At 43.6% G+C, this 27,590-nt stretch overlaps 11 protein-coding genes across 11 annotated transcripts; 6 read left to right on the top strand and 5 right to left on the bottom strand.

The window, feature by feature from the left end:
* Window positions 1-69: 69 nt before the first annotated feature.
* BDB00DRAFT_848682 (uncharacterized protein) lies at window positions 70-573 on the bottom strand. The gene is made up of 2 exons (XM_053125329.1): window positions 345-573; window positions 70-241 (listed from the first exon to the last, which is right to left on the bottom strand). The coding sequence occupies exon 1, from the start codon at window positions 561-563 to the stop codon at window positions 396-398; it is 168 nt and encodes a 55-aa protein (XP_052974579.1). The 5' UTR covers window positions 564-573; the 3' UTR covers window positions 70-241; window positions 345-395.
* Window positions 574-2,914: 2,341 nt separating this feature from the next.
* On the bottom strand, window positions 2,915-6,112 carry BDB00DRAFT_791958 (peptidase S8/S53 domain-containing protein; the record flags this gene model as incomplete). The annotated part of the gene is made up of 6 exons (XM_053121074.1): window positions 2,915-3,792; window positions 3,890-4,609; window positions 4,740-4,889; window positions 4,972-5,185; window positions 5,485-5,696; window positions 5,812-6,112. 6 exons carry the CDS (start codon window positions 6,110-6,112, stop codon window positions 2,915-2,917), a joined length of 2,475 nt encoding a protein of 824 aa, XP_052974578.1.
* A 6,468-nt stretch (window positions 6,113-12,580) lies between these two features.
* BDB00DRAFT_772770 (uncharacterized protein) lies at window positions 12,581-13,860 on the bottom strand (the record flags this gene model as incomplete). The annotated part of the gene is made up of 3 exons (XM_053120060.1): window positions 12,581-13,343; window positions 13,456-13,540; window positions 13,620-13,860. The coding sequence occupies 3 exons, from the start codon at window positions 13,858-13,860 to the stop codon at window positions 12,581-12,583; spliced, it is 1,089 nt and encodes a 362-aa protein (XP_052974577.1).
* A 143-nt stretch (window positions 13,861-14,003) lies between these two features.
* Window positions 14,004-14,978, top strand: BDB00DRAFT_848657 (DNA repair REX1-B-domain-containing protein). The gene is made up of 4 exons (XM_053125328.1): window positions 14,004-14,261; window positions 14,391-14,589; window positions 14,693-14,775; window positions 14,883-14,978. The coding sequence occupies exons 1-4, from the start codon at window positions 14,161-14,163 to the stop codon at window positions 14,968-14,970; spliced, it is 471 nt and encodes a 156-aa protein (XP_052974576.1). The 5' UTR covers window positions 14,004-14,160; the 3' UTR covers window positions 14,971-14,978.
* On the bottom strand, window positions 14,979-15,572 carry BDB00DRAFT_848654 (Tim10/DDP family zinc finger-domain-containing protein). Its single transcript, XM_053125327.1, has 3 exons — window positions 15,498-15,572; window positions 15,315-15,383; window positions 14,979-15,210 (listed from the first exon to the last, which is right to left on the bottom strand). The coding sequence occupies exons 1-3, from the start codon at window positions 15,549-15,551 to the stop codon at window positions 15,070-15,072; spliced, it is 264 nt and encodes an 87-aa protein (XP_052974575.1). The 5' UTR covers window positions 15,552-15,572; the 3' UTR covers window positions 14,979-15,069.
* Window positions 15,573-17,152: 1,580 nt separating this feature from the next.
* BDB00DRAFT_791956 (uncharacterized protein) lies at window positions 17,153-18,346 on the top strand (the record flags this gene model as incomplete). The annotated part of the gene is made up of 5 exons (XM_053121073.1): window positions 17,153-17,536; window positions 17,570-17,765; window positions 17,849-17,949; window positions 18,098-18,179; window positions 18,264-18,346. The coding sequence occupies 5 exons, from the start codon at window positions 17,153-17,155 to the stop codon at window positions 18,344-18,346; spliced, it is 846 nt and encodes a 281-aa protein (XP_052974574.1).
* A 616-nt stretch (window positions 18,347-18,962) lies between these two features.
* Window positions 18,963-19,856, top strand: BDB00DRAFT_56579 (HBS1 N-terminus-domain-containing protein). Its single transcript, XM_053117875.1, has 4 exons — window positions 18,963-19,209; window positions 19,306-19,353; window positions 19,462-19,626; window positions 19,738-19,856. The coding sequence occupies exons 1-4, from the start codon at window positions 19,170-19,172 to the stop codon at window positions 19,806-19,808; spliced, it is 324 nt and encodes a 107-aa protein (XP_052974573.1). The 5' UTR covers window positions 18,963-19,169; the 3' UTR covers window positions 19,809-19,856.
* On the bottom strand, window positions 19,697-20,629 carry BDB00DRAFT_56576 (uncharacterized protein). Its single transcript, XM_053117874.1, has one exon. It carries the CDS (start codon window positions 20,548-20,550, stop codon window positions 20,041-20,043), a length of 510 nt encoding a protein of 169 aa, XP_052974572.1. The 5' UTR covers window positions 20,551-20,629; the 3' UTR covers window positions 19,697-20,040.
* A 1,098-nt stretch (window positions 20,630-21,727) lies between these two features.
* Window positions 21,728-23,651, top strand: BDB00DRAFT_888590 (P-loop containing nucleoside triphosphate hydrolase protein; the record flags this gene model as incomplete). Its single annotated transcript, XM_053128451.1, has 8 exons — window positions 21,728-21,901; window positions 21,999-22,116; window positions 22,204-22,350; window positions 22,459-22,642; window positions 22,732-23,005; window positions 23,065-23,173; window positions 23,252-23,352; window positions 23,438-23,651. Exons 1-8 carry the CDS (start codon window positions 21,765-21,767, stop codon window positions 23,649-23,651), a joined length of 1,284 nt encoding a protein of 427 aa, XP_052974571.1. The 5' UTR covers window positions 21,728-21,764.
* Window positions 23,652-24,145: 494 nt separating this feature from the next.
* BDB00DRAFT_772751 (uncharacterized protein) lies at window positions 24,146-25,047 on the top strand (the record flags this gene model as incomplete). Its single annotated transcript, XM_053120058.1, has 3 exons — window positions 24,146-24,637; window positions 24,715-24,820; window positions 24,944-25,047. 3 exons carry the CDS (start codon window positions 24,146-24,148, stop codon window positions 25,045-25,047), a joined length of 702 nt encoding a protein of 233 aa, XP_052974570.1.
* A 1,332-nt stretch (window positions 25,048-26,379) lies between these two features.
* On the top strand, window positions 26,380-27,537 carry BDB00DRAFT_748996 (uncharacterized protein; the record flags this gene model as incomplete). The annotated part of the gene is made up of 1 exon (XM_053118584.1): window positions 26,380-27,537. A coding segment is annotated over one exon (1,158 nt), but the record flags the coding sequence as incomplete, so codon positions are not given.
* Window positions 27,538-27,590: the final 53 nt, after the last annotated feature.

The raw sequence follows: 27,590 nt of genomic DNA, 5'->3' as shown, positions 1-27,590 counted from the left end.
TACACGCTAATACCATGAGCGCTGCAACAAACGTACGAGTCACACTACCTTGGCGGTTAAGCTCCAACTTTTTGTCGTTTCTTTTCTTCATACGTTCTGTCGTTTCTTTTCTTCATACGTTCTGTCGCTTGCCGCGCGATACTTTATGGTGTCTGCGCATAAAGAACAATTGAATAAGTAAAAATGTCACGACTAGACAAAATCCCACACAGGCCAAATGAGATACAATGCCATAATGCCTGTTTGTAAACAAATCAAAGTTTGAAAATACGTGTAGTTTAATTTCGTGAAGACAGTACCAATGTTTTGTTCACATTTGATCTTACTCGTATATAATTGGCCAGCTGTTTGACCCTGTATTAGGCCAACCACAATGTCCAAGATGGCGGTACCGACTAGAGAAAAGAAACTTGTTGGAGTTCTCCAGAATCGCACCGAATCGTTAAAGGAATCTTACTGCTATTGCTCGACTTGTGAATGCCGAGTCCCATGCCAATATAGTCTGAAGGCAATATGATCATTAAAATTGTACTAAATGCTAATGAAAAACTGTGAAAGAACATGCCCACCTGCGCGTTTGCGTAAGTTCATTTAAGTAGCACCGCACAGTTTATTAAAATGATGCAAGAAAAAATTACTCGGTCGATAAAACGCATTGATTGCCTTTCTTCTCTCTCAAATCTTCTTTTTACAGCAACAACATTTCCGCCTTCTAGGTGACTCACAATCAAAGCATAGATCAAATTCATTGCGAAAGAAAATCCGCGAATGATAAAAGCTAGCTAAAAACCCATACCCAGGTACTAGTAAGATCAGCCCAGAAACGTCTTCAGCCGACTGATCGATAGCTGCATAGCAATGGCTATGGATAAACTTTGCGGAACCATTTAGAAAGCAGTGATTCTTGCATCGTGACAATAGGGCCGCCACCAATGCCCAAAATCATTTGCCAACGACGATGAGGAAACGAAGCAAACTGAGCAGCCAAGGCTGTCAGTAGGCTTTCCAAAAATGACTAAGCCGTTAACTGCCATTGTGCCCCGTGCCGAGTCAAAAATTGTCAATAAACAGGCCTCTGATGATAGGGAATATTGTGTTTGATGATTGGCACTAAGGATGATAGTACGCCATATTGTGTATTGTCGATGTGGACATCCAGGTTCATGAAGCTTCATGTGTGAGTTACATAGCTTTGTCAAGGTAACTGAGAACCCCCGTATCCTTAAACTTACATTCCGAACAGACAATCTTATAGCACTTGAGCCCTGGTAGAGAAATGTGAGCCGACTACGGAATGCTACTTTAAGAGTCTTTGTAAGGATCATTGATGGTCGTAAGTATCAGTTTTGTGTGTCAAATGACCTGGTAGCCTATATCACAAGCTTTGATCTTGCTCTTTCATGCAAAAATTTCACATGTGCCCTTGCCGATGACATTGTTTGTTGATCGGCATTGGCCCGATCTGAGAAGTTGTTTGTTCCGGGAACTTGGAACGTTTACAGAAAAGGGGCTCGAATGCAGGACTTTTTTTTGGTGCTGAACGAGTTCTTTGCGTCCGGTTTTAATAGCGCGAAATCAAGCTCTTCTTACAACGACGACAACTGCTACTGGTCTCAGCTTCGAGTACCGATAGTAACAACTATGCATCATTTCTGCTCACATGCCAACGTGCATATACAGATCAGACCCAATATTTCCTTTCCTACATCGATGAACTTGTACAGAGACAGGCGAGTCAGCCAAAACACACACCTTCACGCCAACAACGATGATGACCGCTCCTTCTAACCTGCCATCCACCTCCTCAGTTCTCCGGTCATTTGTCGCAGGCTCTGCCACGCGACAGACTCGGCCCTTCCAATCCTTTGCTGTTGTCACCTACCTTGTCTCATCGCTTTACCAGGCTATCCGGGTGATAAAGTCGGTATGCATCAGAGGGTTTGCAAGAAACCCGTCTTTGACTTGATTATGTCGTGTCATGTGGTCTTTATGAAGGAGTCATGGTGGCTATGCTGCTAATAATGGAATCACGTTTCCAGCCTAGCCGAGTAAAAATAAATGAGTTTGCGACCACTTGAGTTGATCGAGAAGGGAACGTGTATACCCAATTAAAGCTCTGCCACTGATTTGAATGATGGCTGTGGAGCTCCATTAACATGAACATACACTTACCGTGTGCAGCTGGCTTTTCTGAATTATTCAACATCGTACTCTTACTGCGTAGCATGTCCTCTTATTTGTTGGCATACTCTCGCACCACAATCATCAGAAAACCAAAAACGCCGCCAGAGCCTTAATTAATTACAACGAGGAACGACAAATGGGGGGGGGAAGTCTCCCTTTTTCTTTATACTTTTGATGATCTGAGCTATACCCGGTATCCTGATGTATCACATCGAAAAGTATTGATAACAAGGATGTACAGTGCTACATACTCCATAATACCACTGTTGTGTCGCGGTAATAACTGCACATTGTTGTTTTTCGGTAAACGTGCAAACGTTTTCGACAGGGTATGTATAAGCAAGTGGACATCGTCATGACGACTGTTTCTTTTCCGCCAAAGTTTAATCATTTGGATTTTGCTACTATACGAGTTGTTTGCGCATGCTGGAACTATCAGAGTATGTTTGAACTAATAGTAATACTGAGTACAAAACCAATCAGGTTTAGCGCTTTTCTCAACAATGATTGTATATAGATGGATCCAATAAAACCTAGACACAAGAAATCAAGCATCACTACACCCACACCTCATAAGATACGGTATGTACGCCCTGACATATCATAAATGGAATTATTCATAACAAAAATTTGATTAAACAAAAGACTGAAAGCACAGATAATAAGAAAAAGATTACAATGGCCGGGTAAGTGTACATAAGAGATCGGAAGTATGTGAGGTATGCAGTTTCTACTGGACCTGAATCAAACCCGATGTCCAGGTTTCCCAATCATCGGCGTTGTTTTCATCGCCGAATATTTTCAGTGCCTGAATGCCAACACGATAACTGCTTCCACGGTTCACAGTTACGGCGTCAGAGAGTGATTCTAAATTTACTGGTTCATTTTGACCAATTTCGTAGTACGTGCCATCCCAAACATAAACGGCTTGAGTAACAAGATTTGTCATGGTTGTATGTGTTCGATAATCATATACACCTGGTGGCTGGATATAACCGAGGTAGTTTTCATCTTGATCGTATACGATGACCAAGAGGCGACGAGTTCCCGTGCGTTGCATTGCTAAGAAAACAGGCATGGTATTGCTCACATCATCCAAGTCAAATATGTAAACATCATCGGTTGTATATGGAGTCGTCATGTTGGTATCCATCAGAACGGGTCCGTCCTCGTAGAAAATGGGTAACCTGTGTTGGTCGCCGACGATACCAAAATATGGAACTGTGATATCCTTTTGACTGTCTATCGTGCTCTTGAATTGAACATACCCACCGTACATGATATGTTCATCTGGATCGGTGTCTGGTGGAATCACAGAAACGGTAACCTCTGTGCTGTCGCCAGGCGAGAGTTTGATCGTCTTTTTGGAGAAGCGCAATCGGGCTGTGTCGGTTCCGAATTGAGGTGGTGAAGACATTACGTATTTTTCGGAAGTGGAGGAGTTATAAGGGATCACAGAAACGCTGACACTGTTGACAAGCTCGAATGAAGCAATATCGTCGCCATCATTGTAGATGGTGAGTGTGTGCGACTTTACCAAATGCGCGGTATCATTAAAGCTAAAACTGCTAGGCGATACATGAACAGTTTGGGTGATTGCATCGTACACTGTGTTCAAAAAGATAATAAATAGCATCATTAGTATCGAATTCTTTTCAGAGAATAGCGATCAGGAGCTTGTTCTGTATATCTGTATGTTCCTTACGTTGAATCAAACCAGCGCCTTGATGTAATGGTGTGTTCAAATCGTCTTGGTCGGGAGAAAGCGGTGCTTTGTAGGCATAATTCATAAACCGTTCACGAATATCTGTGTTTGAGTATTCAGAAGCACCATCGCCCAGATACTCGAGATAAAGCGCAGTAGCACCAGCAATATACGGACACGCCATAGATGTGCCACTATTGGTGCCCCAGTATCCCATGTTGCGGGGAAGTGTTGAAAACAGGTAACCGCCGATACCACCGATATCAGGTTTAAGGTTGTTTTCGTATGTGGGTCCAATGCTAGAAAAGAAGCTGGCCATATTACCAACATCTTGAAGCGGCCACGCAACGTCTTCATTTGAGAATGTCAAGGTGATTTCCTTGGAGGACTGGATGGCTTGACCAAGCTTCAAGCCTGTTTGGGTAGAAAGAACTGCAACAGGAATTGCTGCCCCTTGTATGATCGGGCCTGATGGCTCCTGCCATTCGTAGACTGTAGCGAAAGAGAGCACGCCAATAGCACCAGCGGCACTCAAGTTACCGACCTTGTACTGTAAGTCGCATCCGCCGGTCTGGACAAACGCTATTTTGCCTCTGACACTTTCGGGAATCATGCTTTGGTTGCATGCATCCGAGCCGCTACCGAGCTGCTCGCTTCCGAGTACGACCTGGCCATCAGGAATTACACGATTCTCCCCAGGAAAGCCATTTGGTGTATAAGCTATTAAATGTCATGGTCATATTATTTGTAGTTAGCCTATGATAATAGAGAGGGAGGAGAAACGTATGTAACTACGATCTCTTGAGCAACAATGAATACATTTTATATACCATGAGAGAAACATACGTACCATAATCACTGTCACTGCCACTCATTCTAAATATCCGGGCGATCTGATGGTTAGCGTTGAATGAAGCAACACTCATGACATCTTGACTAGCAGCAGGTGACATAGTGGTAAAGGCGCCGTTTAACCCATCGTTTCCACTTGCAACGATCACTATCAAATTGTGGAAAAATAAGGTCAGTATCAGTAGCATAATGAAATGCAGTAAACAGATAATGTTGGAAGTAAATCTCACCTTTTGTTCCATTGGCAGCGATACGTCCAATAACAGTGGAGAAAAGGCTTTCAGACCATGGGTTGTATTTACCAAAGCTCAAGGAGATAATATCGACACCAGCGTCAGCAGCCTCAAGCGCACCCTGTATTGCTAATTCAGTGCTAGAATAATCCTTGCAGCTATAGATGCGCCACATAGCCAGAGTAGCATCCGGAGCAACACCAGTAAAGTTCTACATTAAGATGCAAATATCAATTTTAAAGTTGAATTGGTGAGTAAGGACAACAAATATCAAATAAGTTAATCATCTAACAACCAAGTCGATACAATCGACCCCGTTAACGTCAACCATCAGGGTACCAGCAAAAGTGTTGACCATATCGAGGGTTGACGACCGCCGGGGGTAGAGAATAGGCAAGATCTTTAACTGCTAAATTTGAAAGGGTACCAGCGAATCGGTTGACGCTATCGGGGGTTGACGTTATCCGGGTTGACGTTAACAGAGGTTGACTGTATTACATGTTTACATACATCTAATTTTCCTGCAAGTATTCCTGCAATGTGTGTTCCGTGACCCAAGAACCCTGATGTATTACTAGGTGTACAGCTTTCCATTGGATCGTCATCTGGTTGCGGTTCATTGGTGATACCATCGTATTCGTCACCCACCAAGTCTCGCCCATAACGTACTTTGTAGCCTTCACCGAATCCTCCACCGAGGGCCGGGTGCATGTAATCCACGCCTGTATAATAGTATTCATTAAGACGTTTAGCAACCATAATATCATAATATCATTGATGGTAATTTCCTTTAAGTGAAATTATTTTAAAATGAGAGATTAGGACTTTCCCCATTACCAGTATCGATGATACCAACGACAATGCCTTTTCCTGTATAATTAAGCTCGCTGTGCACACGATCCACCTGGGTTTGCGAATGCGGAAGCAACAATTCTGCATTCTCAACCTCTCCATCAGGAGCGCCGCCTTGAACGAATGCGCTTGGAGGCGGAAGAACAGCAACTGGATGTACCTTGACTACGCCTTCAAACCCGGAAGCTGTCATGGCAATGCTTTGGTGCAAATGATCATGATTTCGATCCACTTGAATGGTAGCACCGCGCAAAAATTCGTAGTCGAATATATTAGGTGCTGTCATGTCGGTACCCGTAAATTTTTCCTTGAGGTGACTCAGAAGCGTCTCTGTATGAGTACTGACATCCATACTGCCACCAAATTCAACAACGTAGCGACCAGAAACATGAGGGGTTGTTTGTCTTTTATCGAATGATCTTGAGGCATGTCTGTCGTTTTCGTGCAAGGTTGCTGTTGCTGGTTGTGCATCGAATAATAGACTTGTCAAAAATAAAGTAGCTACTAATAGATAATAATGGTAGTGTAGCAACATAATAAAATAGATACAGAGGGGAAAGAAAGGAGAAGTACAGGCTTTTATACTATGGGAATCACTAGCCGACTGTTTGTTTGTTGTTGTTTTCGGTCGACCGACCTTTATATATGTATTAGCCCTTGAGCTGTATCGGAAGGCTGAGTCTTTCCACATGAGTACATGTCACCACCGGTGCACGTTTTGCGAAACACTAAACCACAAATAACAACTAGCTTTGCTCAGTTATGTAGGTTAAAAGTTAAATCAGTAAACTATTTTTAACCTCTCCAACAAAATGTTTTCTGTGATGCACTATAGGAACATTTCTCCAGAAACGTCATTACTGTTAGTATCAACATCGCTTCTAATGGTTAGCACGGTTGCACAGTTGAACAAGGAAAATATATGGGTGGGTGAGCTCCAGCATAAGAACAATGTCAATCGCGAAGCTCCTTCAGCACGATATGTGCATAGCTACTAGATGAATTGAGGAAAGACGATGCTATACACCATTGGTCTTGCGCTGACTTTATCGGAATGGTTAAACTTTTGCTTTCACAAAATAAGCTCTTTTCTAGTCATGCTACTTGTATAGTTTACCATTTTCATCAAATGCATCACTTGTTCAAAAAGAAAATGCCTTTTTTAAGTCCACGTTCCAAAGAGAATAAAGGGAAAAAAGCAACAACCAGATCATGTGTGTATTTCAGACCACCCGGAAGAGCTTACTGTATCAAACATCAGATATCAAAGTATCATCCAATCGTCGGAAAATGATTCTTAATAGGAAACAACGGGCAGTAAATCGATTCAAGTGATGATGTAAGGTTTAGTATATAGTATAATGATATTGTTGCTGTTTACATATAGGTCTATGGACTTCCAAGAAAGAAAGAAAAACGACTGCATCCTATCGTCAGAGAATAATAACAATAGTCAAGAGTAAGCGTAGCATTAGTAAACAACCCGCTCTAATTACGATTGGAAGGATGAAAATGGTTCGGTTAGAGCTAATATAATGTTGGACATGTAAAACTGCTCTGTACTTTTTCCTTTTATGATTGTCACAGGAGAGCATTTGCAAAAGCGGAAAGTTTAAAGAAAGATGAGAATCATTGCACTAAATAGTTGACAGCGTTTCTTTTCTTTTCGTTGTTGCCCAGTCAACCATATACTTCCTAGTCAATGAAAAACATTGTTTATGGGAGCATGTATCAAGCAATGGTCAAGTTTCAGAGTGTTGAAGATATCCTTTTTGCACATCTCAAAAGAGCCACCTGAGCCATGCTAGTGATCGGTTGGTTGATAGATAGCGATGGGCGGGGCCGAAGTCAAGTTATGTACTTCGTAAAATGTCTAATAGCGCAAACTTTTTCTGCATAATACATATCACGTGGATGGTGCAGGACGCTTTTCTACATTCGCTCATTAAGAGCCGGCCGCCATGCATTATGTCAATAGCCGCCCGGCGTGCGTTCCGTGTGCATCATATGTTTGATACAAGTCTTAAAATAACTAAGCAAGAAGATGTCTGTAGCAAAACGACATCACGTAATAGATCTAGCTGCAATTAGCAGTTGTTTTTTGCTTTGGGTGATATTATTATTGAAGGAAAGCGGCCCGGCGTGCGTTCCGTGTGTATCATATATGCTGGGGCACGCCTTTTCTTTTACTATCTAATGAGTGCCTGGTTAGAAAAACACCAAACCAAATAGGGCTAGCTTGTAATACTAGTAGTATCAGTAGCAGCCACACTTGATCTCGGGTTTTTGCTTTTAGCGGTATTTTACTTGAGGCAAATTTTATTTTGCCTACAGCGGCGTGAACGAAGAAAAGTATACACGCTAATACCATGAGCGCTGCAACAAACGTACGAGTCACACTACCTTGGCGGTTAAGCTCCAACTTTTTGTCGTTTCTTTTCTTCATACGTTCTGTCGTTTCTTTTCTTCATACGTTCTGTCGCTTGCCGCGCGATACTTTATGGTGTCTGCGCATAAAGAACAATTGAATAAGTAAAAATGTCACGACTAGACAAAATCCCACACAGGCCAAATGAGATACAATGCCATAATGCCTGTTTGTAAACAAATCAAAGTTTGAAAATACGTGTAGTTTAATTTCGTGAAGTCAGTACCAATGTTTTGTTCACATTTGATCTTACTCGTATATAATTGGACAGCTGTTTGACCCTGTATTAGGCCAACCACAATGTCCAAGATGGCGGTACCGACTAGAGAAAAGAACTTGTTGGAGTTCTCCAGAATCGCACCGAATCGTTGAAGAGATCTTACTGCTATTGCTCGACTTGTGAATGCCGAGTCCCGTGCCAATATAGTCTGAAGGCAATATGATTTCAAAAGAAATAATCATTAAAATTGTACTAAATGCTAATGAAAAACTGTGAAAGAACATGCCCACCTGCGCGTTTGCGTAAGTTCATTTAAGTAGCACCGCACAGATTATTAAAATGATGCAAGAAAAAATTACTGTAGGTCGATAAAGCGCATTGATTGCCTTTCTTCTCTCTCAAATCTTCTTTTTACAGCAACAACATTTCCGCCTTCTAGGTGACTCACAATCAAAGCATAGATCAAATTCATTGTGAAAGAAAATCCGCGAATGATAAAAGCTAGCTAAAAACCCATACCCAGGTACTAGTAAGATCAGCAATAAGATTCGTAACAAGCGTGCCCAGAAACGTCTTCAGCCGACTGATCGATAGCTGCATACCAATGGCTATGGATAAACTTTGCGGAACCATTTAGAAAGCAGTGATTCTTGCATCGTGACAATAGGACCGCCACCAATGCCCAAAATCATTTGCCAACGACGATGAGGAAACGAAGCAAACTGAGCAGCCAAGGCTGTCAGTAGGCTTTCCAAAAATGACTAAGCCGTTAACTGCCATTGTGCCCCGTGCCGAGTCAAAAATTGTCAATAAACAGGCCTCTGATGATAGGGAATATTGTGTTTGATGATTGGCACTAAGGATGATAGTACGCCATATTGTGTATTGTCGATGTGGACATCCTGGTTCATGAAGCTTCATGTGTGAGTTACATAGCTTTGTCAAGGTAACTGAGAACCCCCGTATCCTTAAACTTACATTCCGAACAGACAATTTTATAGCAATTGAGCCCTGGTAGAGAAATGTGAGCCGACTACGGAATGCTACTTTAAGAGTCGTTGTAAGGATCATTGATAGTCGTAAGTATCAGTTTTGTGTGTCAAATGACCTGGTAGCCTATATCACAAGCTTTGATCTTGCTCTTTCATGCAAAAATTTCACATGTGCCCTTGCCGATGACATTGTTTGTTGATCGGCATTGGCCCGATCTGAGAAGTTGTTTGTTCCGGGAACTTGGAACGTTTACAGAAAAGGGGCTCGAATGCAGGACTTTTTTTTGGTGCTGAACGAGTTCTTTGCGTCCGGTTTTAATAGCGCGAAATCAAGCTCTTCTTACAACGACGACAACTGCTACTGGTCTCAGCTTCGAGTACCGATAGTAACAACTATGCATCATTTCTGCTCACATGCCAACGTGCATATACAGATCAGACCAAACATTTCCTTTACTACATCGATGAACTTGTACAGTGACAAACGAGTCAGCCAAAACACACACCTTCACGCCTACAACGATGATGACCGCTCCTTCTAACCTGCCATCCACCTCCTCAGTTCTCGGGTCATTTGTCGCAGGCTCTGCCACGCGACAGACTCGGCCCTTCCAATCCTTTGCTGTTGTCACCTACCTTGTCTCATCGCTTTATTAGGCTATCCGGGTGATAAAGTCGGTATGCATCAGAGGGTTTGCAAGAAACCCGTCTTTGACTTGATTATGTCGTGTCATGTGGTCCTTATGGAGGAGTCATGGTGGCTATGCTGCTAATAATGGAATCACGTTTCCAGCCTAGCCGAGTAAAAATAAATGAGTTTGCGACCACTTGAGTTGATCGAGAAGGGAGCGTGTATACCCAATTAAAGCTCTGCCACTGATTTGAATGATGGTTGTGGAGCTGCATTAACATGAACATGCACTTACCGTGTGCAGCTGGCTTTTCTGAATTATTCAAAATCGTACTCTTACTGCGTAGCATGTCCTTTTTATTTGTTGGCATACTCTCGCACCACAATCATCAGAAAACCAAAAACGCCGCCAGAGCCCTAATTAATTACAACGAGGAACGACAAATGGGGGGGGAAGTCTCCCTTTTTCTTTATACTTTTGATGATCTGAGCTATACCCGGTATCCTGATGTATGACACATCGAAAAGTATTGATAACAAGGATGTACAGTGCTACATACACCATAATACCACTGTTGTGTCGCGGTAATAACTGCACATTGTTGTTTTTCGGTAAACGTGCTAAATTTTCCAGCAGGCAGGGTAACATCACACAATTACAAATGCACCATAGTATTCGGATTACCTTGCGGAAAAATGCCTATCATAATTTTTATTGGGTAAGAAATGATTTGAAGTGACACGTCAATGTCATCAATTGCCTAAGTAACACACACAAACTTGATGTCAGCCTGTTTACCTCCCGATGTACCGATGCATCAAAGTTTTGATGTCCCTCACAAACATCAACAAACCTAATGGGTCTCGAGAAGATGCATTAACTTCAGTAATACCATTATGATACATCTTTGCTAAATCAAAACTTTACATTATTGAAGCACCATTATCTAGGTGGTGCTATGATATCTGTAACATGTTCTAGTAACAGTACATACATGATAATGCCTTCTATCCATTCCACACAATTTAGTGCAGCCGCCATTGCTTGGTATGTTGTACTCTGTTATGAATCATCACTTTCTTTAAACAACAAGTAATCGTTCAATCATGGCTAAAAACTAATTTTTGTCTCCTCCCTTTTCTTATGATAAACGAGCTATAAATTGTGCGTGCTCTTACCATCACACTCCTTTATGCGATTGCTGCGGTCGTTGCTGTTCGTGTAGCGGGTCAACTCACTGGTCCTGTTGGTTCCACAGTCTCTGTTGCTGAGAAAGCCGCCGGAAAAGTCTGTAATTTATGGTGCTGTTGCAAAGTGAGCATATTCGTATGCAGGATTTTCTACTCTGTGGATTACAGTAGTGCACGCATACGCTCCTGTGTATGATCTACTTGTCACACCCGTATTGGTAGAAAACAGTATGTAGATGAAGATTGAAGAGATGAGTGAAATAGTAAATTTTATGTGAATGATTTTCTTTTTTGTGACGAATTTTACATGTAATATTAAACAGATAGGGAAGGAATGTTGAGCGGTAATAGAAATAGATATTGATGTTATGAAATGTTAGTGGGGAATAAAAAAGATATAGTATATGTATAAAGAAACTTCTAAGTAAATCAGGACCGTACAGAGGTATTAAAAAGGTTACTATTGGGGTGGAGTGTGTTCATCACTGATAGAGAGACGTTTCTCCAGGTATTCTGCAACAAAATCCTCCACTGGTGGTTTTGCAGGTAATGCTCGTCGCTTACTCGTCAAGTCGACGTATTCTCGCAGTTCTTTGATAACACAATCACAAAATGCCGCGATCGCCTCGTCCAGCTAATAAGAAGCACATAAAAGTGAGCATATGATACTAACAGGCCTAAACATAACCGCGTGTATAGAAATGGTTGACCCTTACAGCTGCTAATCCTTTATCGGTCTTGCGTGCAACTTCGGATGGGTCGAATCCTTGGAGCGTTAACTCAAACCGGAATGAGCATGCACTACGGTGGTGGTGTTAGTACTACTGATTGATTCGAAAGTTGAATTAGTACTTATTAGATGTACTCACGCTGTGAAATAGCGCAGGTTCTCGATGGCTCGATAGGTGCGCCGAGTATCTGGATGGATTTTGGTAATGAATCCAAACGGTCGTCGAGATCGCTTGACAATATTATTATACACATTACAAAGCGTGATCCCGTCACTATAGTTATTACCAATACAAACGATTATTAGTAATGAAAATGGGAGTAGGGTAAGGAGAACAGTGAAACTGAACGGGCAAACATACGCCAAGTAGGATAGAAATGCATCATGATCTTCATGAGGAGCTGGGATAGAATCCATTGATTGAGCAGAGGTGTTGCCATTTATGTTATGTCGGTTATCGTTAAGTAAAGCGTGGTATCGACCTATTATAAAGCGCCACTCGTGTTATTACTCATCAAATTGCAATCTTTCTTTTATGAATCTCCTCCTAGCTGCATTTGTGTTAATCATCAGCTCCTATCTTTCTCTTACCTATATCATCATCCTGAAACGTTCCCCGTTGCAGCCAGTCCGGTAATTTCGAGATGCCAAGCTGTTGTTCTTGCTGTAGCTGCGCAGACAGCTGCGGCGAATCCGGGGCTTCAGAGTCCTCCACATATGTTTTGGCCATGAGGGCCCTGATTTCGGGAGAGAATGCAGCAGGCGGGCTGCCGATATGATGTGGCGGGTTGAACGCATATATTTCGACAGTGGAGAGGTAAGTGTGGATGGCCTTTCGCTCCTTCTCCAACATGCCGAATTCCGAAGTATGATAAGTGAATTCGCCATCGTCCGCAGCCTCCTGGTCCTTTCGGAACCGGGTTTCCAACGACTTTATCGACTCGAGTAATTGAAGTGCTGCATGGCGGACTTTCTGCGAGGCCACGTCCGACAAGTCATGGCGGTGATGCATGTAGCTTTTGACCGAGTTGATCATCTTTGTCACCGAGTCGAGTAAAGGAAGGATTTGGAATCCCTCGTCGCTTTCGCTGCTCGTATGACTTCCTCTGCTGCTGAAGCTCGAGTGCTCACGAGGCCCGGTCACCATAGCCCACTGAGTCAGTGTTTGCTGGATATCGTCGAAACATTGTGATAAAAGTATGTCTAAATCGGTTTCAACGTCCAAATCCATCCAGCTTGGTGGCGGTGCTTGAGGTGTTGGTAGCTGATCCAAATCGTCCGGCTCTTCTACTAGATCTTCTCGTTTGAATCCAAGCATTCCTACTCTATATATAACGATGAAAGTTAAGAAAAACAAAAAGCCTTGTTTAGCCACATCGTTCGCTTTTTTCATGCATTAGAAGATAAAACACAGCTTTAAATCACTGGCGTGCATACTTGTTGACTTTCAGATCCTTGTTTGCATAAAAGTTTTGGAGTCGTTCAATTGAGCCGAGTGTAAGTACGGAAGATCGTCGTTTGGCTAAATTTATCCACCCATTCGAATAGTTAGTGAGTGGTTTGATTCAAGACAAACCGTATTTGCTTTAAAAAAAACATACCAGAGCGTGCAAAGCCTTTGGTTTGAATGCCATTGATAGGCTTCAGGTATCGTCTGCCGAACGGACTTGCTGAACGGATAACGCTGTCTGGAGTGGGCGACGACAGCGGTCTCCCGGGCACAAACTTGGGTGACTTAGTAGTGAAGTCGTCGTACTCCTCATCGTCAGTGGTCGTGGGTGCAGGACTAGAGGTGATGGAATCTCGGCTAGTGGTGGGATGTGGATCGAGTGGGTGCGACATTTGGCAAAAGTATCAGAAAAGATAAAGTTCGATGGAAGAAGGAATGGAGAAGAAAGCCAAAGTATTGTATATGCCTAGGGCTATTAAATATGAAAATAAAAAGAGTGTACTGAATATGTGAGAGAGAGAGCCAAAGGGGTGGGGGGTGGGGGTGGGGGGGGGAAACTAGAGTGTGTGTGGGTCAAGGCCTAACCTGTTGCAGGCACGGGTCTATGCTCGGAAATCGCCACGTTGAAACGTGCTTTTCGTGTTCCACACACACGCACGCTTTCTTTTTTTATTATTTCATTCACAGCAATAATGGTCTCGGCGATCGACAAAGAAGCTCATTTATTGAGCAGTTTGCAGTCTTTGATCAAAGCACAATCAACGCGCATGGGACTGTACAAAGAATTCAACGAGTTGAGTGGACCATTTCTTTAACATTTGATTCTCCTTACAACTGTGGTTGGGCGTTATTGTAATGAGGACGATGCATATGCATGTGAACTATTGCAGTGCGACTGACACACGCTGATACCACTGTCAAGTGCGTTTCAGGACTATCTTGATGACAAATGCCCGGAAGAGCAATATTACTCCGTATGTCGTCTCGTGACAGAAGGTTTTCAAGAAGTCTCGACGGAGATTCAGTCGATCGAACAAGATATGAATGACGAGTGTAATCGAAAAGATTTGGGAAGCATGATCCGACAGCTTCAGGAGAAGGAAAGAGCAAAATTGCACGAGGTAAGTCTATTTTATCCGATGACTTTGCCGAAGCAAACAGAGCAGAAGGAGACCGGGAGTGTTTATTCATCCGAGGCTTTTTGTTTTCTTTATTGTCTGACAGACAGTGCATCTTCAAATTTACACAATCAAAGCACGCAAGGGCGACAAGGACTATGATGCAACCTTGCAGGAGCATAATGCAAGGTGACATATCTCTCATTTTTATATAAAGTCCTTCCGCCCAGCCAATTTAAACGTTCGTCCCCGCCACCATCCCTTCTCATTAACTTACTCTTCCTTATTGCTACTAGATTGAACGAAATCGCAAAGGATATTAGCGAGATATGGGATGAGATTCGGCAAGAGTCAGCAGAATTATCATACACCTTGTCAGCATAATAAGAACAATTTTTTTTTCTCGTTTAATTCCATGGGGGGACCATTATGTACAGAAAGGACGAGAGAGGTTGAGGGAAATGTGCTCTATTTCTTGTTATTTTACATGCCACCGGATCCTCTCAAGCTCTCAAGACGCTTGACAATGAACACGCTGGTGTCGAGGAAACGTTCGACACAGTTGGCCAAGCAGGCCTCTTCGCTGCGATCCAACTTGTTGTTGACTTTGCTAATGCACTTGTCCTAAATACAACATACATGTACGCGTATACATGTTTCGATAATTAACTTTAGGTTGTGCTTTTCTTTGTAAATGAGAAAGGAAAAGGTTCGTTGTTGACAGTTACCCAGCAGCTGTCGGTCAAGGAATGAACCGTCTGTTGAACGCGAGCTTTGGCATTCTCGCCTTCCAAAAACTGAATAAAAAGGCGGAATCAAATATACAATGAGTTATGATGTCTCTCCAAATTTTACTTTCTCTTGCTCTAAGAGAAAGGAAGCATAAAGAATAAGAAAAAGCTCCAAGTTACCTGGGCCAACTCGCGTTGGTCAGCTTCGCTAAAGTTTGGCATAGCATCCGACATGTTGTAAATTGTATAGACGGGTTTCTGTTCGTTTCTCACAATCGCAGAAGCAAACTCAGTGCTTGCTTTCTGAGCGTCTCTAAGAAAAACAGTCACTTTAAGCCCGCGCAGTTTTCATGCGGATCATCAATTGGGGTGGTTGTGATTAAATTTATTTGAACCTGGGCAGCTGGGACACAACCAACTCTATGCTGCCTTTTCGGATTCGAACACTATAGTCACTCCAGTTGGCATCACCAGTAGTATTGGCGGAACACAATGATATGGCCAGGGAGCTTGATCAATATATGCCAGTCATACTCAGTGCACATCTGGCGAAGGTGCGAGCAACAACGCACACGGCTGGAACCATCATCTTCCATTGCTTCGACTTCTTGGTATTATCATAATAAGCTTATTGATAAAATATACTTCATACCTCATATCAAGCTGGCAACATTTGTGTAAATTGAATAGCCATTTCAATTTTCTTTATGTGAGCAGGGCTTGTCGTAGTGCTTAGTCGTGTATTCGCTGACGATCTAGCTTCAACTTCCCCAATCTATTAACGGTTTCTCTATTTCTATGAAAAACTTCATATTCTCATCAAAACTCATCTTAACATATTGTCAGCATGCAAGACTTCATGGAACATGCTTTTTAGCAAGATTACATATTGCGGTTTTATTGAAAGCAAGTCTACTTACCGCTGATTTTCTGGAGTGACTTATCGGTATCGTTTCTGCTCCCAACAGGGCTACTTTACTCTTTAATCAGCATTGGCTTATGACATTTTTGAAACTTCCAAATCGTGGGTCCGTTCGTTACAGCGTCTTCAAGACTCTACTTTACGCTTGTTTAGCAACATTGACATAGCATCAGACCAGCATGCTCATCCAAAATGTAGTGATTTAGGCTCAGTACCTGGTGACAGTCTCCCGACATGTATAAAGCCGTATTCTGAATGCTGTATGTATACTCCCGTAGATCCAATCTTTAATAACCTGAGAAATTCACGCAAACCGTCGTAAATAACAATATCTGACTCGTCATTATGTGGCAACAACTTTTAGAAAGTAGCAATACTGTTGCAGAATCGAAAAAATATACTATGAATGATTTTTGAAACAACAGCCACAATCATTCATACGGTCGAGCCATTCTTAGCTACAGAGTACTTTAAGCCAAAGATCGATAAAAGCGATATTAACCCCGTAGATGGCTGTGCTTCTGTCGAAACTCCTGCCAAGCTCTATATCGCCAAAGCATCAGCTCACGTCATCCAAAGATAAAGACGAGGAAGCTCAATTTTCTATTACTGTTTGACTATTACCTTGAATAAAACACCACCATCATTATTTCATTTATGATACACAGATGTACGGACATATGTATTTCCTTCTTTCTCCCTGTACAGTTTCCAAATTACTGTGAATACAACTGATGGAACGCTCGATATACCGAGAAGCAGCAAGTTGTTCTCAATGGCCGTGATGCCGAAATTCTGGTTGCTGACTATGTCTTTAACTCCCAACATTTGGTCTATTCGCCTAGTGAGATTTTTACTCATCAGGATATGGGCTCGTTCGATGTCATTGTTGTGTATGCTTATGAAAAAGAAGATGGTATTTGCAATCAAGGCCACCGGCAGCAGCAAGAAGGATCTCAAAGTCAAGACTCATAGCTCGGTCAAGTATAAAACTGCCGATGATGTTTTACAGCTTACCTATACACATCCCAACGGTACTACACCCGCCTACATTTCGAGTGCCAGCAACAAGGACCTCCTCGTACCGGTTTCTGGATATGACGCCGCATTGAGATGGTGGGCACCATCAATCGACGAGAACGGAGATAAGCGCGTGTTGATTAATGGACTTTATCTCGTGCGCGGTGCCTCTGTCTCTGGCGGTTCCGTTGCCTTCACTGGCGACATTGACGCGACGACGGATATTCAAGTGAACCTTCCTGACGATATCACTTCGATTACATGGAATGGACAAGACGTTAAATTGTAGCAAGATGGATCTAATATTTAGACCGGCACATTAGAATTTAAGAAACCCAATATCAAGTTCACTGAAGATCTTTCCAAGGCCCAATGGAAATACAGCTCCGCTTTTCCCGAGACAGATCCTGCATTTGACGACTCAAAATGGACAACTGCAGACCATGAATCTACATACTCAATCACAGTTCCAGAGACTTTACCAGTGTTATTCGCTGATGACTATGGTAGTTATAGATTCATCATCATCCAGCAAGAAAGACGATGCTATCATATATTATGTAATAATTCCGTATTGAATAATAATTAGGCTACCACACTGGCAACATTTGGTTCCGTGGTACCTTTGATGGATCCTCAGAAGTTACTGGCTTGAACTTGACTTGCATGTCTGGCAGTGGCTCTGCTTGGGTTATCTGGATCAATGTGGCGAATATTTTGGAGGATCGGCAACCAAGTATTTGAAGATTTGAAAATCAATGACGGTGACAACGTCATTTCTTTGTTACTGCGGACAACTGGCCATGAAGACGATTGGAACGTAGACGATGCATTCAAGTCGGCACGTGGTTCCACCAAAGCTCAGCTCCTTGGCGCCGATAACCAAAACATTTCATCTATCATCAGCTGGAAAGTTCAAGGTATGTACTTTCGCCAACAATCATTTTCATATTACACGTCGTTGAATGATCTATTGACCTGAGTTTTTTTTGGTTGCTAAATAGGTAACGTCGGAGGAGAAGACTTGCCGGGCACAGTACGTGGCCCATACAACGAAGGTAGTCTTTACGGTGAGCGTGAAGGCTAGCATATAATGGCTAGATACTAAAACAAGGAATAATACGGAAAGCCACTCCATGCGCATAGGAAAGCAAAGATTACTTTTTCTAGAACGTCCTCCCACTTTTGTTTGCAAGCTGCTGCCTGCGACATCCATTAGGCTTCCTGGAATAGTTGAACGCACTAAAAGACGCGTGGAATTGGAATGCACAGCATTGTCACTCGCTTGGATAAGGGCAGCTAATCGTGAGATGTTAAGAAGCCGCAATTTTCGATCCCTTGCACGCAACTAATAGAAATTAATTCAGTGCCGCATGAATGGTGTGTCCTGAGACAGCTCTTCAGAGTATATGATCGTGCACGAGAGGAGGGTTTACAAAACAGCTGCTCATCGAAAATAAATGGTAATAGTATATTTCTCATATTTGTAGCATATCCCTTCGTGCATTTTGCACTGTGATTTTATATGAGAAGATCTCTACTTAGGGATTCAAAAGGCTACTGCCTGCTTCGAATGGGTGCTGGAAAACTGTAAGCAAAAAATCCTTTATCATGGTGATATGCAAACTGTATGTTTTACTGTGAGATACATAGACCCGAGTGGTATACTGAGCAATTATGTATTTACTAAGAGCGTTTATTAGCTGGTCTGCGCACAAACCTCCTTAGACGCTGCAATAGATCTGGTCTGCGCGAGAAGTGTGACCGCAGTAAATCCCATTGCATAAATAGGATTCCTAATTTCAGTGTAACAATAAGCCGGGTTTAGAGCAAATAGTCACGCACCCGAACGCTGCGCGACCACGAAATCGAGCATTAGGCTTCCGGGGTTTTACTTGTTCTGCACAACCATGTCACGACACAGAGCTGTTCGCAACTTAGACATCGATGGTACTACCAATTCAAATTACTGTTGTCGCAAATTAACATAGAAGCTAAAATCAACTCGTTTCATGTTTGCTTTGGCGATATGACATATTACTATAGACGTTCTCGAAGAGGACGATTATGCGGACGATTATGACGAAAACGAGTGTACGTTTGGAACAACCAATCAGAGAAAAAGCGTTCATTCGCAGTGAGAGAACATTGTACACCACGAAAATCTTTTCCTTGAAAGGCTCAATAATTATCTACCTATAGTGGACGAAGGAGATCTTTCTGCAGAAGATCGGGCCAACTTGGCAGACGGGCTGGCACACGTACTGAGTGTTGTCGGCGAAGATATCCCGGTTTCAGATATGGAAATCAAAGAGGCATTGTGGTACTACTACTTTGATCGAGAAGAAACCATCAATTGGGCTGTTGGTACGTTGGAAATAAAGTGTTCTTCTGGGCAATGACAGAAAGGTGGGGGGGGATGATACTGTGCTGATGATATGCTAATGCACGCATATGCACACTTGCAATATCATAGAGAAAATTGCAGAGAGAAAGGCAGAGGAAGAAAAGCAAAAGAAAAAGGCGGCAAAGAAAGCGGCAAAAGGTAAAAAACAACATAATGGCACTATGTCTTCTTTTTTCAGTATACTGCAAGCCGTCCAATCCCCACCCTTTCCCGCCTATCCCTCCTTCCACACAAAACATCATTTTCTCTTGTCTACTTCTTTTACAAAGGCGTCGAAATCATGAAGTGCAAAGCGGTTTATAGCCAGGTTAGTGTCCCCTTGAAATGCCTTTCGCTATTATTTGGCATATCTCAGAAGTGGTTCCTAACGTTCTTCATTGAAAAAAATCAGTTTGCTGATTGATGAACATACATTTTCGCTTTTTTGAACGTTTGCGTATTAGATCGGAAAGCAAGGTATCGCCGCCCTCCAGCTGCATTATATCCAGACGTGCTTTGGAAAAGAAGACAGGAAATCGAAAACTCAAGACCAAAGGCTGCGACCCCATCGCTCGCACGGTTAAGTCAACGATCTCAACCACGTACATCTGCGCTACAGAGTCTTGCAAACCGAAATAATCCGGCCAAAATAGATGCTGACGATGGTACGAAACCGCCGTCTTCTTCAACATCCCTTCTTGGACTCGCAGCAAAGAAAAACAAGGAGACGAGAAAGCCGGCATCTGCACTACAGTCATTGGCTCAAAAGGCAGCTGGACAACGCGGCAAATCAGCTTTACAAAGTCTTGCATCTCGGCAACAGCAACAGCGTACATCAGAGAGCAACAACAATACTGCTTCTGCGGCTCCATCATCAACATCATCACCATCACCACCGCGCACATCACTTGCTGCACTCGCACAATCTGCCAAAACAGGACAACAGTCGCAGCAACGTACTACAAGTTTATCGCATCTTGCAACGCGCACAAGCTCGCGTCCACAACAGCAGCAGCTACAACAACAAACGGATAATAAGCTTTCATGTCTGGCTGGGCTTGCAAAAAGACAAAACGAGACATCATCATCATCATCATCACCACCGCTAAAACCAAAAGCAACAAAGGAACCTTCTCAACCAGCTACTGCTCAGCAACAGCAACAAGCGGCGAGAAATGAAGAAGAAAAAGAAAAGATAACGGAACAACAGCAACAGAAACAGCAAAAGGCGAAAACGTCGATAATACCCATACCCTCCAACCCACTATGCGCTCCACCTTCAGCAGCAGCAACCTTCCTATTTGAAAAAAATCCAGGGAAAGGAGATGCAACGGCAGAATCACAAGTGTTGTCGCTACCAGATTCCATTGGACAGGCATTCTATGAAGCAATGAAGGCGTCGGCTGATACCATCAACGTGTTTACGTTCAGTGTTCCGAGCCCGGATGATGTCGTTCAAGAAGCACAGAGTCACCGTAGTGGGGCACGCAAATTGTGATGACTTGGCTTATTCTTTTCTAGTTTCGTTATTGAAATTATCAATGCATACCTCTCTCTTCTCTCCATTCGCTCCTACACAATATTTCTGTTTTTTTTAACTGTCTTTTATCTGTTGGGCGGCTTGCATCGTATGATGTGTGTGTGGATGGAAATATCGAAAATCACCCCTTGTCTAACAGCGAATTCTTGAATATAGCAACTGCTGCTACGTCAACACAACAACAACAAACATCCAAGAATACAGCAAAATCCCCTCATTCTGCTATATCAAAGCAACAACAACAGCTACTAGAACAAGAAGATGATCAACTAGCCCAAGATATGCAAGGCTTGGGTTTCAATAAGAAAACACCAGGCAAAGTGTCTATTGCTTCCACGCCTGCATCCACGCCACCCGAAACACCACGGTCCGCATCGCCTTTATCCAAAGTTCCTGCTGCTAAACGGGTGAATGTGATGGAAGAATATGCCAAGCGCTCGGGTGATAAACCAAAGCTTAACCTGGTAGTGATTGGTAAAAATACACTTGATAGAACCTAACAAATACTGGGTTAATTGTGAAAGCAACTCACACAATCTTTTGGGTATAGGTCACGTGGATGCTGGCAAATCGACTTTGATGGGTCATGTTTTATATTCGCTTGGACAAGTCAACGATCGAACAATGAAAAAGTACGAGCGCGATGCACAAAAGATTGGCAAAGGATCGTTTGCATTTGCTTGGGTGCTCGATGAGACTGGAGAGGAACGCGATCGGTATGGTGCTTTCCTGGCTTTTGTTATATTAATTTTTTTTTTAGAAATGTGGTGTGGATCAACCCAGATATAACTGACTGTGGTTATCTTCATCCAGAGGTATCACAATGGATATTGCCATGAACAACTTTGAGACGGATCATAGAAGCTTTACGTTGCTTGATGCTCCGGGTCATCGTGACTTTATTCCCAACATGATTTCTGGAGCTGCTCAGGTACAATAGTAGTAGTAGTAGTAATTTATCATAGCCTTCTTTTAGTTCTAACGATTGAGATGTCTTTCTTATCTCTGTTTTTGATAGGCCGATGCAGCTATTTTGGTGGTGGATGCTAGTACAGGCGGATTTGAATCTGGCTTCGTCGCAAATGGTCAAACGAAAGAACACGCTCTTTTGGCTCGGAGCCTGGGTGTGCAGCAAATGATTATTGCTGTCAACAAACTCGATACGGTAAGTGGTGAATATGCGCCAAGACCGGATGTAGTGTTCGGAAGCAAAGGAAGGAGATTGGAGGGGCCAGAAGCTAATTGCAAGTTCAACAACCCAAAACGTGGGTAGTTGGATTGGGATCAAGGACGTTACAGCGAGATCGTCGAGAAACTGGGGAACTTTCTGACGCAAGCTGGGTTCCGCAAATCCAACCTTTCCTATGTCCCTGTGTCTGGGTTGACTGGGGAAAATTTAATTAAAAAGAGCGAATTAGTGCCGTGGTACGAAGGTCCATGCTTGATTGATCTGATTGGTATCGTATATTTTGCTATAGCCTATTTTTTTTGTGTATCTAGTTAGTTTTACAGAATAAGCTGATAAGCCTTCCCCATTCCATGATAGATGCATTCGAACCACCTGTTCGACAACTGGATAAGCCCCTCCGGATAGGCGTAACCGATTTCTTCAAAGGAGGTATCGGCAGTAGCGGCGGCGTTTCTGCAGGAGGAACCATTGACGCAGGCCATGTGCAGATGGGAGAACAGCTGATGGTGGTCCCAGGTGGCGAAATTGGCGTGATCAAAGCATTGCAAGTCAACGACGACACGGCGACGTGGGGAGCAGCAGGCGATTCAGTGCTAATGTCACTTACCGGTTTGGATATCATGAATTTGAGGTAATGTATGAGTACTTTGTACACGGTCTAGTGGTTGCTGATCATGTCTCCTAATACAGTTCCGGGTGTGTGCTGTGCAACCCACTCCATCCCGTTCCTGTCACTACGTCCTTCACTGCACAAATTGTTGTCTTTGATCTCAAGGTTCCCATCACCAATGGTTACCCGGTAATTATAGATTTCTAGGAAACATTATATGCTGACCTCATCTTGCATATACTCACGCACTTTGGCCTAACGATACAGGTTATCCTTCATCATCAAAGTTTGGACGAACCAGCTTCTATTGTAAAGCTTAACGCGGTTTTAGACAAATCAACAGGTGAAGTCATCAAACGGAACCCACGGTAAGTATACTCGGAATAAAGGGCTGCTGAAATAATGAAAGGGGAGGGTCGGCTTGCACAAATTGACACGTCTTGCATTCCTTAGTCACTTATCAAAGGGGATGACGGCCAAAGTAAAGATTCAGCTGACGAATCGAGCGATCCCACTGGAAACATTCAAGGAAAACAAGCAGCTCGGCCGGATTATGCTCCGCAAAGGCGGAGAAACAGTTGCAGCTGGTGTTGTGGATGAGGTGCGTACCAATGCTTCTGTTTCCCAAAATGGATCATGTTATTATTTTGGGCTCACCTTTTCGTAATGTTTTTGTGTAGATACTAAGCTATGGCTCTTAGAAAGAGCACAAAGGGCCATTGTAGCGAGCGATAGGATAGAGGTAGAAGAGCACGAATATATACTCAAACGACGAAATAAGTCCATATTCAAATATCCACCAAGAGTGTAACCCCTGAAACTGTGTGCAGCTTCTCGAGAGTCTTTCCGTGCATGCACATCGAAAGCAACTGTTTGCAACACAGTCTTCTATTTTGGCCATGCATGCTACATACAAAACCTATGGTGGTTGTTATTGCATTTTTTTCCCACCTTTCTTTTCGTTCTTCCTCTATGCTGCACCGCTTATTCGCCGCAACAGTAGTAGGCGTGCTAGTCCTGGCCTTCACTTCGTCAGCAATACCCGTTGACAATAACGTCGACAACAATGAATCACATATAGCGCAACAAGCAGCAACACCAACAGCGAAAATCGACGACGACGATGACGACCAAGAAGAGTCACTCGTCGCTTCACTATTGATGATTGCGGTATCAGAGCTGGGCGATAAAACGTTCTTAATAGCAGCAGTGATGGCCATGAAGCATCCACGGTTGGCGGTGTTTGTGGGTGCATTCTCTGCACTATCGTTAATGGCAATTTTATCATCCTATCTCGGTCACGTTGTGCCAAACTTACTTCCAAAGCAGTACACGGACATCATCGCTGCTGTTCTGTTTTTCTTTTTCGGCATTCGCATGACTTTGGAAGCTCGTCGTATGAAACGCCAAGAAGAGATACAACAGCGACACTGTGGCAATGGCCACGATGAAGTAGAAGAGGAAGAGAGCAAAACGGAACTACAGCAGTATATGCTACCAGAAGAAGGAGACGACGACGAGGAGGAGCATGAAGAAGAAAAGAAAAAGAAGCGCCAACAACAGCCGGTTTTGGTGGAGGCATTTGTGCTTACCTTCTTGGGCGAGTGGGGAGATAAATCGCAGATATCGACGATTGCTTTGGCAGCTTCCAATGTAAGCTTACACATAAGCAGATTGATTGTCAGCATGTTACATCACCCACCTGATGACAATTTACTCCCAATAACTAGAATGTCTACTGGGTGGCATCAGGCGTCATCGTCGGCCATGGCATATGCACAGCTCTAGCAGTATTAGGGGGACGGCTGATTGCAGATCGTATTTCTGTTAGAACAGGTTAGGGACCACCAAGAAATCCAGAAAATCAAGGTTTTCAAGGAGTAGTATAGTAGTGCTGCTTCCTCAGTCACCACCATCAGAAATCCTAACTCTTTTTTTTTCTGATCGACTGCCATGTAGTGACCATGGTTGGCGCCATGATGTTTATCGCCTTTGGGATCGTGTACAGCCACCACGCCTACCGAGAGAATAGCAGCACATGCACTGATATTGGCTGCGTGTAACGACTGGCTATTATTTCTTCTAAATTAGTCCTTTTTTCTTTTTGGACATAAACGAGATGTTCCCATTCTGGGCATAAACTCGTTGACGCGGTTACACGAGATTCGTTGGGCGAAGGATGTACAAGGAAAAGTGATCGACGAGAAATAGAAAAAGGGCATACCCCTCCCCCCCTATAGACAGTGCCCCCACCCAAGCGTACTTTCTGTTTTTTTTTCTGTTCCATCAGCAGCAACACAGTAGAAAGACAAGTGTTGAATACAAACAAGACGATCTGCCTTCTTTCTTTACCATCTGCTTACTGGCGACTGCTGCTGGCCCAGCAACTGGCGAAACAGGTCCAAGAAGAAGAAGAAGATGAATAAAGTTAATAAAAAGTAGTTGTTCCCGGTATACATACAGACACAGACACACACACACATGCATACACCCAAAATGAACACGAGTGCAATTGCTTTTTTGCTGTATTTGGGTAATTTACGTATTCTCCCTCTCCTCCCCTCATCCATGCTTCTTTCCAGTTCAGCGCCAGGCGCTTGTCGGGATAAGAGAGAGAGTGAGAGCGAGGGACAGCTGGTTCAATGTTACACACTGCACGCTAAAGCTTAATGGAAAGATCGCAATATTCTTTTCTGAAAGACGATTTACCGTCTTAAAGTTTGGCTCGCTTTTCTGTATTTTTAATCCTCTTCTTCTTCTTCTTCTGCTACTCATCCTCTCCTTTTCTTTTGCTACCTCTTCGTCCTCCATCTTCCATCCATCCACCCCTCCTTCTCTCTCTCTCTCTCTCTCTCTCTCTCTCTCTCTCTCTCTCTTACACGCACACATCTGCTCTTCTTCCTCTTCTAACCACGTCAGGTGCTACCCTCTTACAAACACACACCTCCATGTCATTCCTTCACGTTCGGTCGCTCAAGCGCAACCGACTTTTACGCAGACTCGCCGTCTTTTCCCTCCTCACAGCACTCACCTTCCTGTTTGTATCATGGCTTACAGCCAGTCCACTCATTGAGGAGCAACGTCCGCCAAGCAAACCACGCTACGGACACGTCAAAGAGCACCACCACACAAACACTGGCGAAGTCGATGTCACTGTTCCGCGCGACTTTGTCCTCGACTCCATTCGCCGCATCCGCAAAAAGAATCGACCATCACAACGAGTCTTCGAACATACCAAAAACAACAAGAACGACGACAGCTACAACAAGAACGACGACAGCGACAACGACAACGACAACGACAATCGTGACGAACTTCAAACTTATCCCGAAGATAAAGTGTACAGAAAGGACGCAGACGACGAGTTTTTGCCACCAGGCGACGGTACCGGCGAGGACGAAAAGTACATTAGCTTCTATCCTCATTCCGGCTTCCACAATCAGCGAATTGCTTTGGTGAACGCGCTCATGCTCGCCGAACGGCTGAATCGGACTCTGCTGTTACCACCTGTGGTCTTGGGTGAGCCAATTCACTGGCGCAAGTACGATTCGCTCGAGTCATTCCATCGACGCATGACCAAAGCTCATCTCGACTCGTGTCGAGAGTATATTGAAATGCCGGAGAATGCCCCGGAAAAGTGCCTTGCATCGTTTCGTTACACATCGCTGAGGTGGGACAGACTGTTTGATATGTCGGCCATCAAGCAACGTGTTAGGATTCGCTACCGCGACGACTATCATCGGACATATCTGCAGCGCAAGTACAATATTACGACGCAGGGCACATACCATGTCAAGGACACGCTGCTTTACGACTATCGCATCGCAGATCAGTCTGGGCAGCCACTGCAGAAATACCAGCGCGAGCTGTTCCTGCGGGATTTACAGGAGGTACCAGAACGACACATTAGCTTTGGCTCCCTTTTCGGCACAGGGCGCGTGATGTATTCCACGCCCGAAAGCCAGGAACTGCGGGATTTCCTGTTCAAACAGTTCGTCTTTTCCCGCAAGGCGTTGCCTGATCTGTTTGATGAGGCCGAAGCTATCATCCGCCGGATAGGCGGTTCCGGTACCTACGTCTCGATGCATGCTCGTGTCGGTGATAGCATCTTTGAACGCTTCTCGGGCGATGTTATGGGCAAGCTGTGGAGGGATCTTCAGAAATACGCGCCGCTTGTGCAACAACCGCGCACAGAAGGTTGCTTGGCACCACCCCCTTCGTCTCCAGCCTCTACTTCTTCTTCAACAACAAACAACAACGCTATCAATTGGGACTCCCAGACAACCTCGCGACCGCTGGTGGTGTTCATGGCAACAGATTCGTCGGATCCACACAATGACCCGCTGTTTGAGCAAATCTTCCAGCTGTTCCCTTGCATCGTCACACTCAACGACATGTTTGACTTCAAGTCGAGCAAGCTGTCCACGATGGTCAATCCGGAAGACGGTGTCCATTATGGCAACTTCCTCGTGCCGTTCCTTGATGGTCTGATTGCGAGCCACGCCCAGGAGTTCACCGGATCCATGTGGAGCACTTTTAGCTCCTATATCAAGTTTCTGCACAAGCAGTACCGACTGATATAGTCTCTTATGATAATCACACTCTC

The sequence above is a fragment of the Zychaea mexicana genome, assembly GCF_025766255.1.
Source record: "Zychaea mexicana strain RSA 1403 chromosome Unknown BDB00scaffold_111, whole genome shotgun sequence".
Lineage (NCBI taxonomy): Eukaryota > Fungi > Mucoromycota > Mucoromycetes > Mucorales > Lichtheimiaceae > Zychaea > Zychaea mexicana.
The sequence above is the reverse complement of the archived record's forward strand: the minus strand, read 5'-3'. Positions and strand labels throughout refer to the sequence as shown.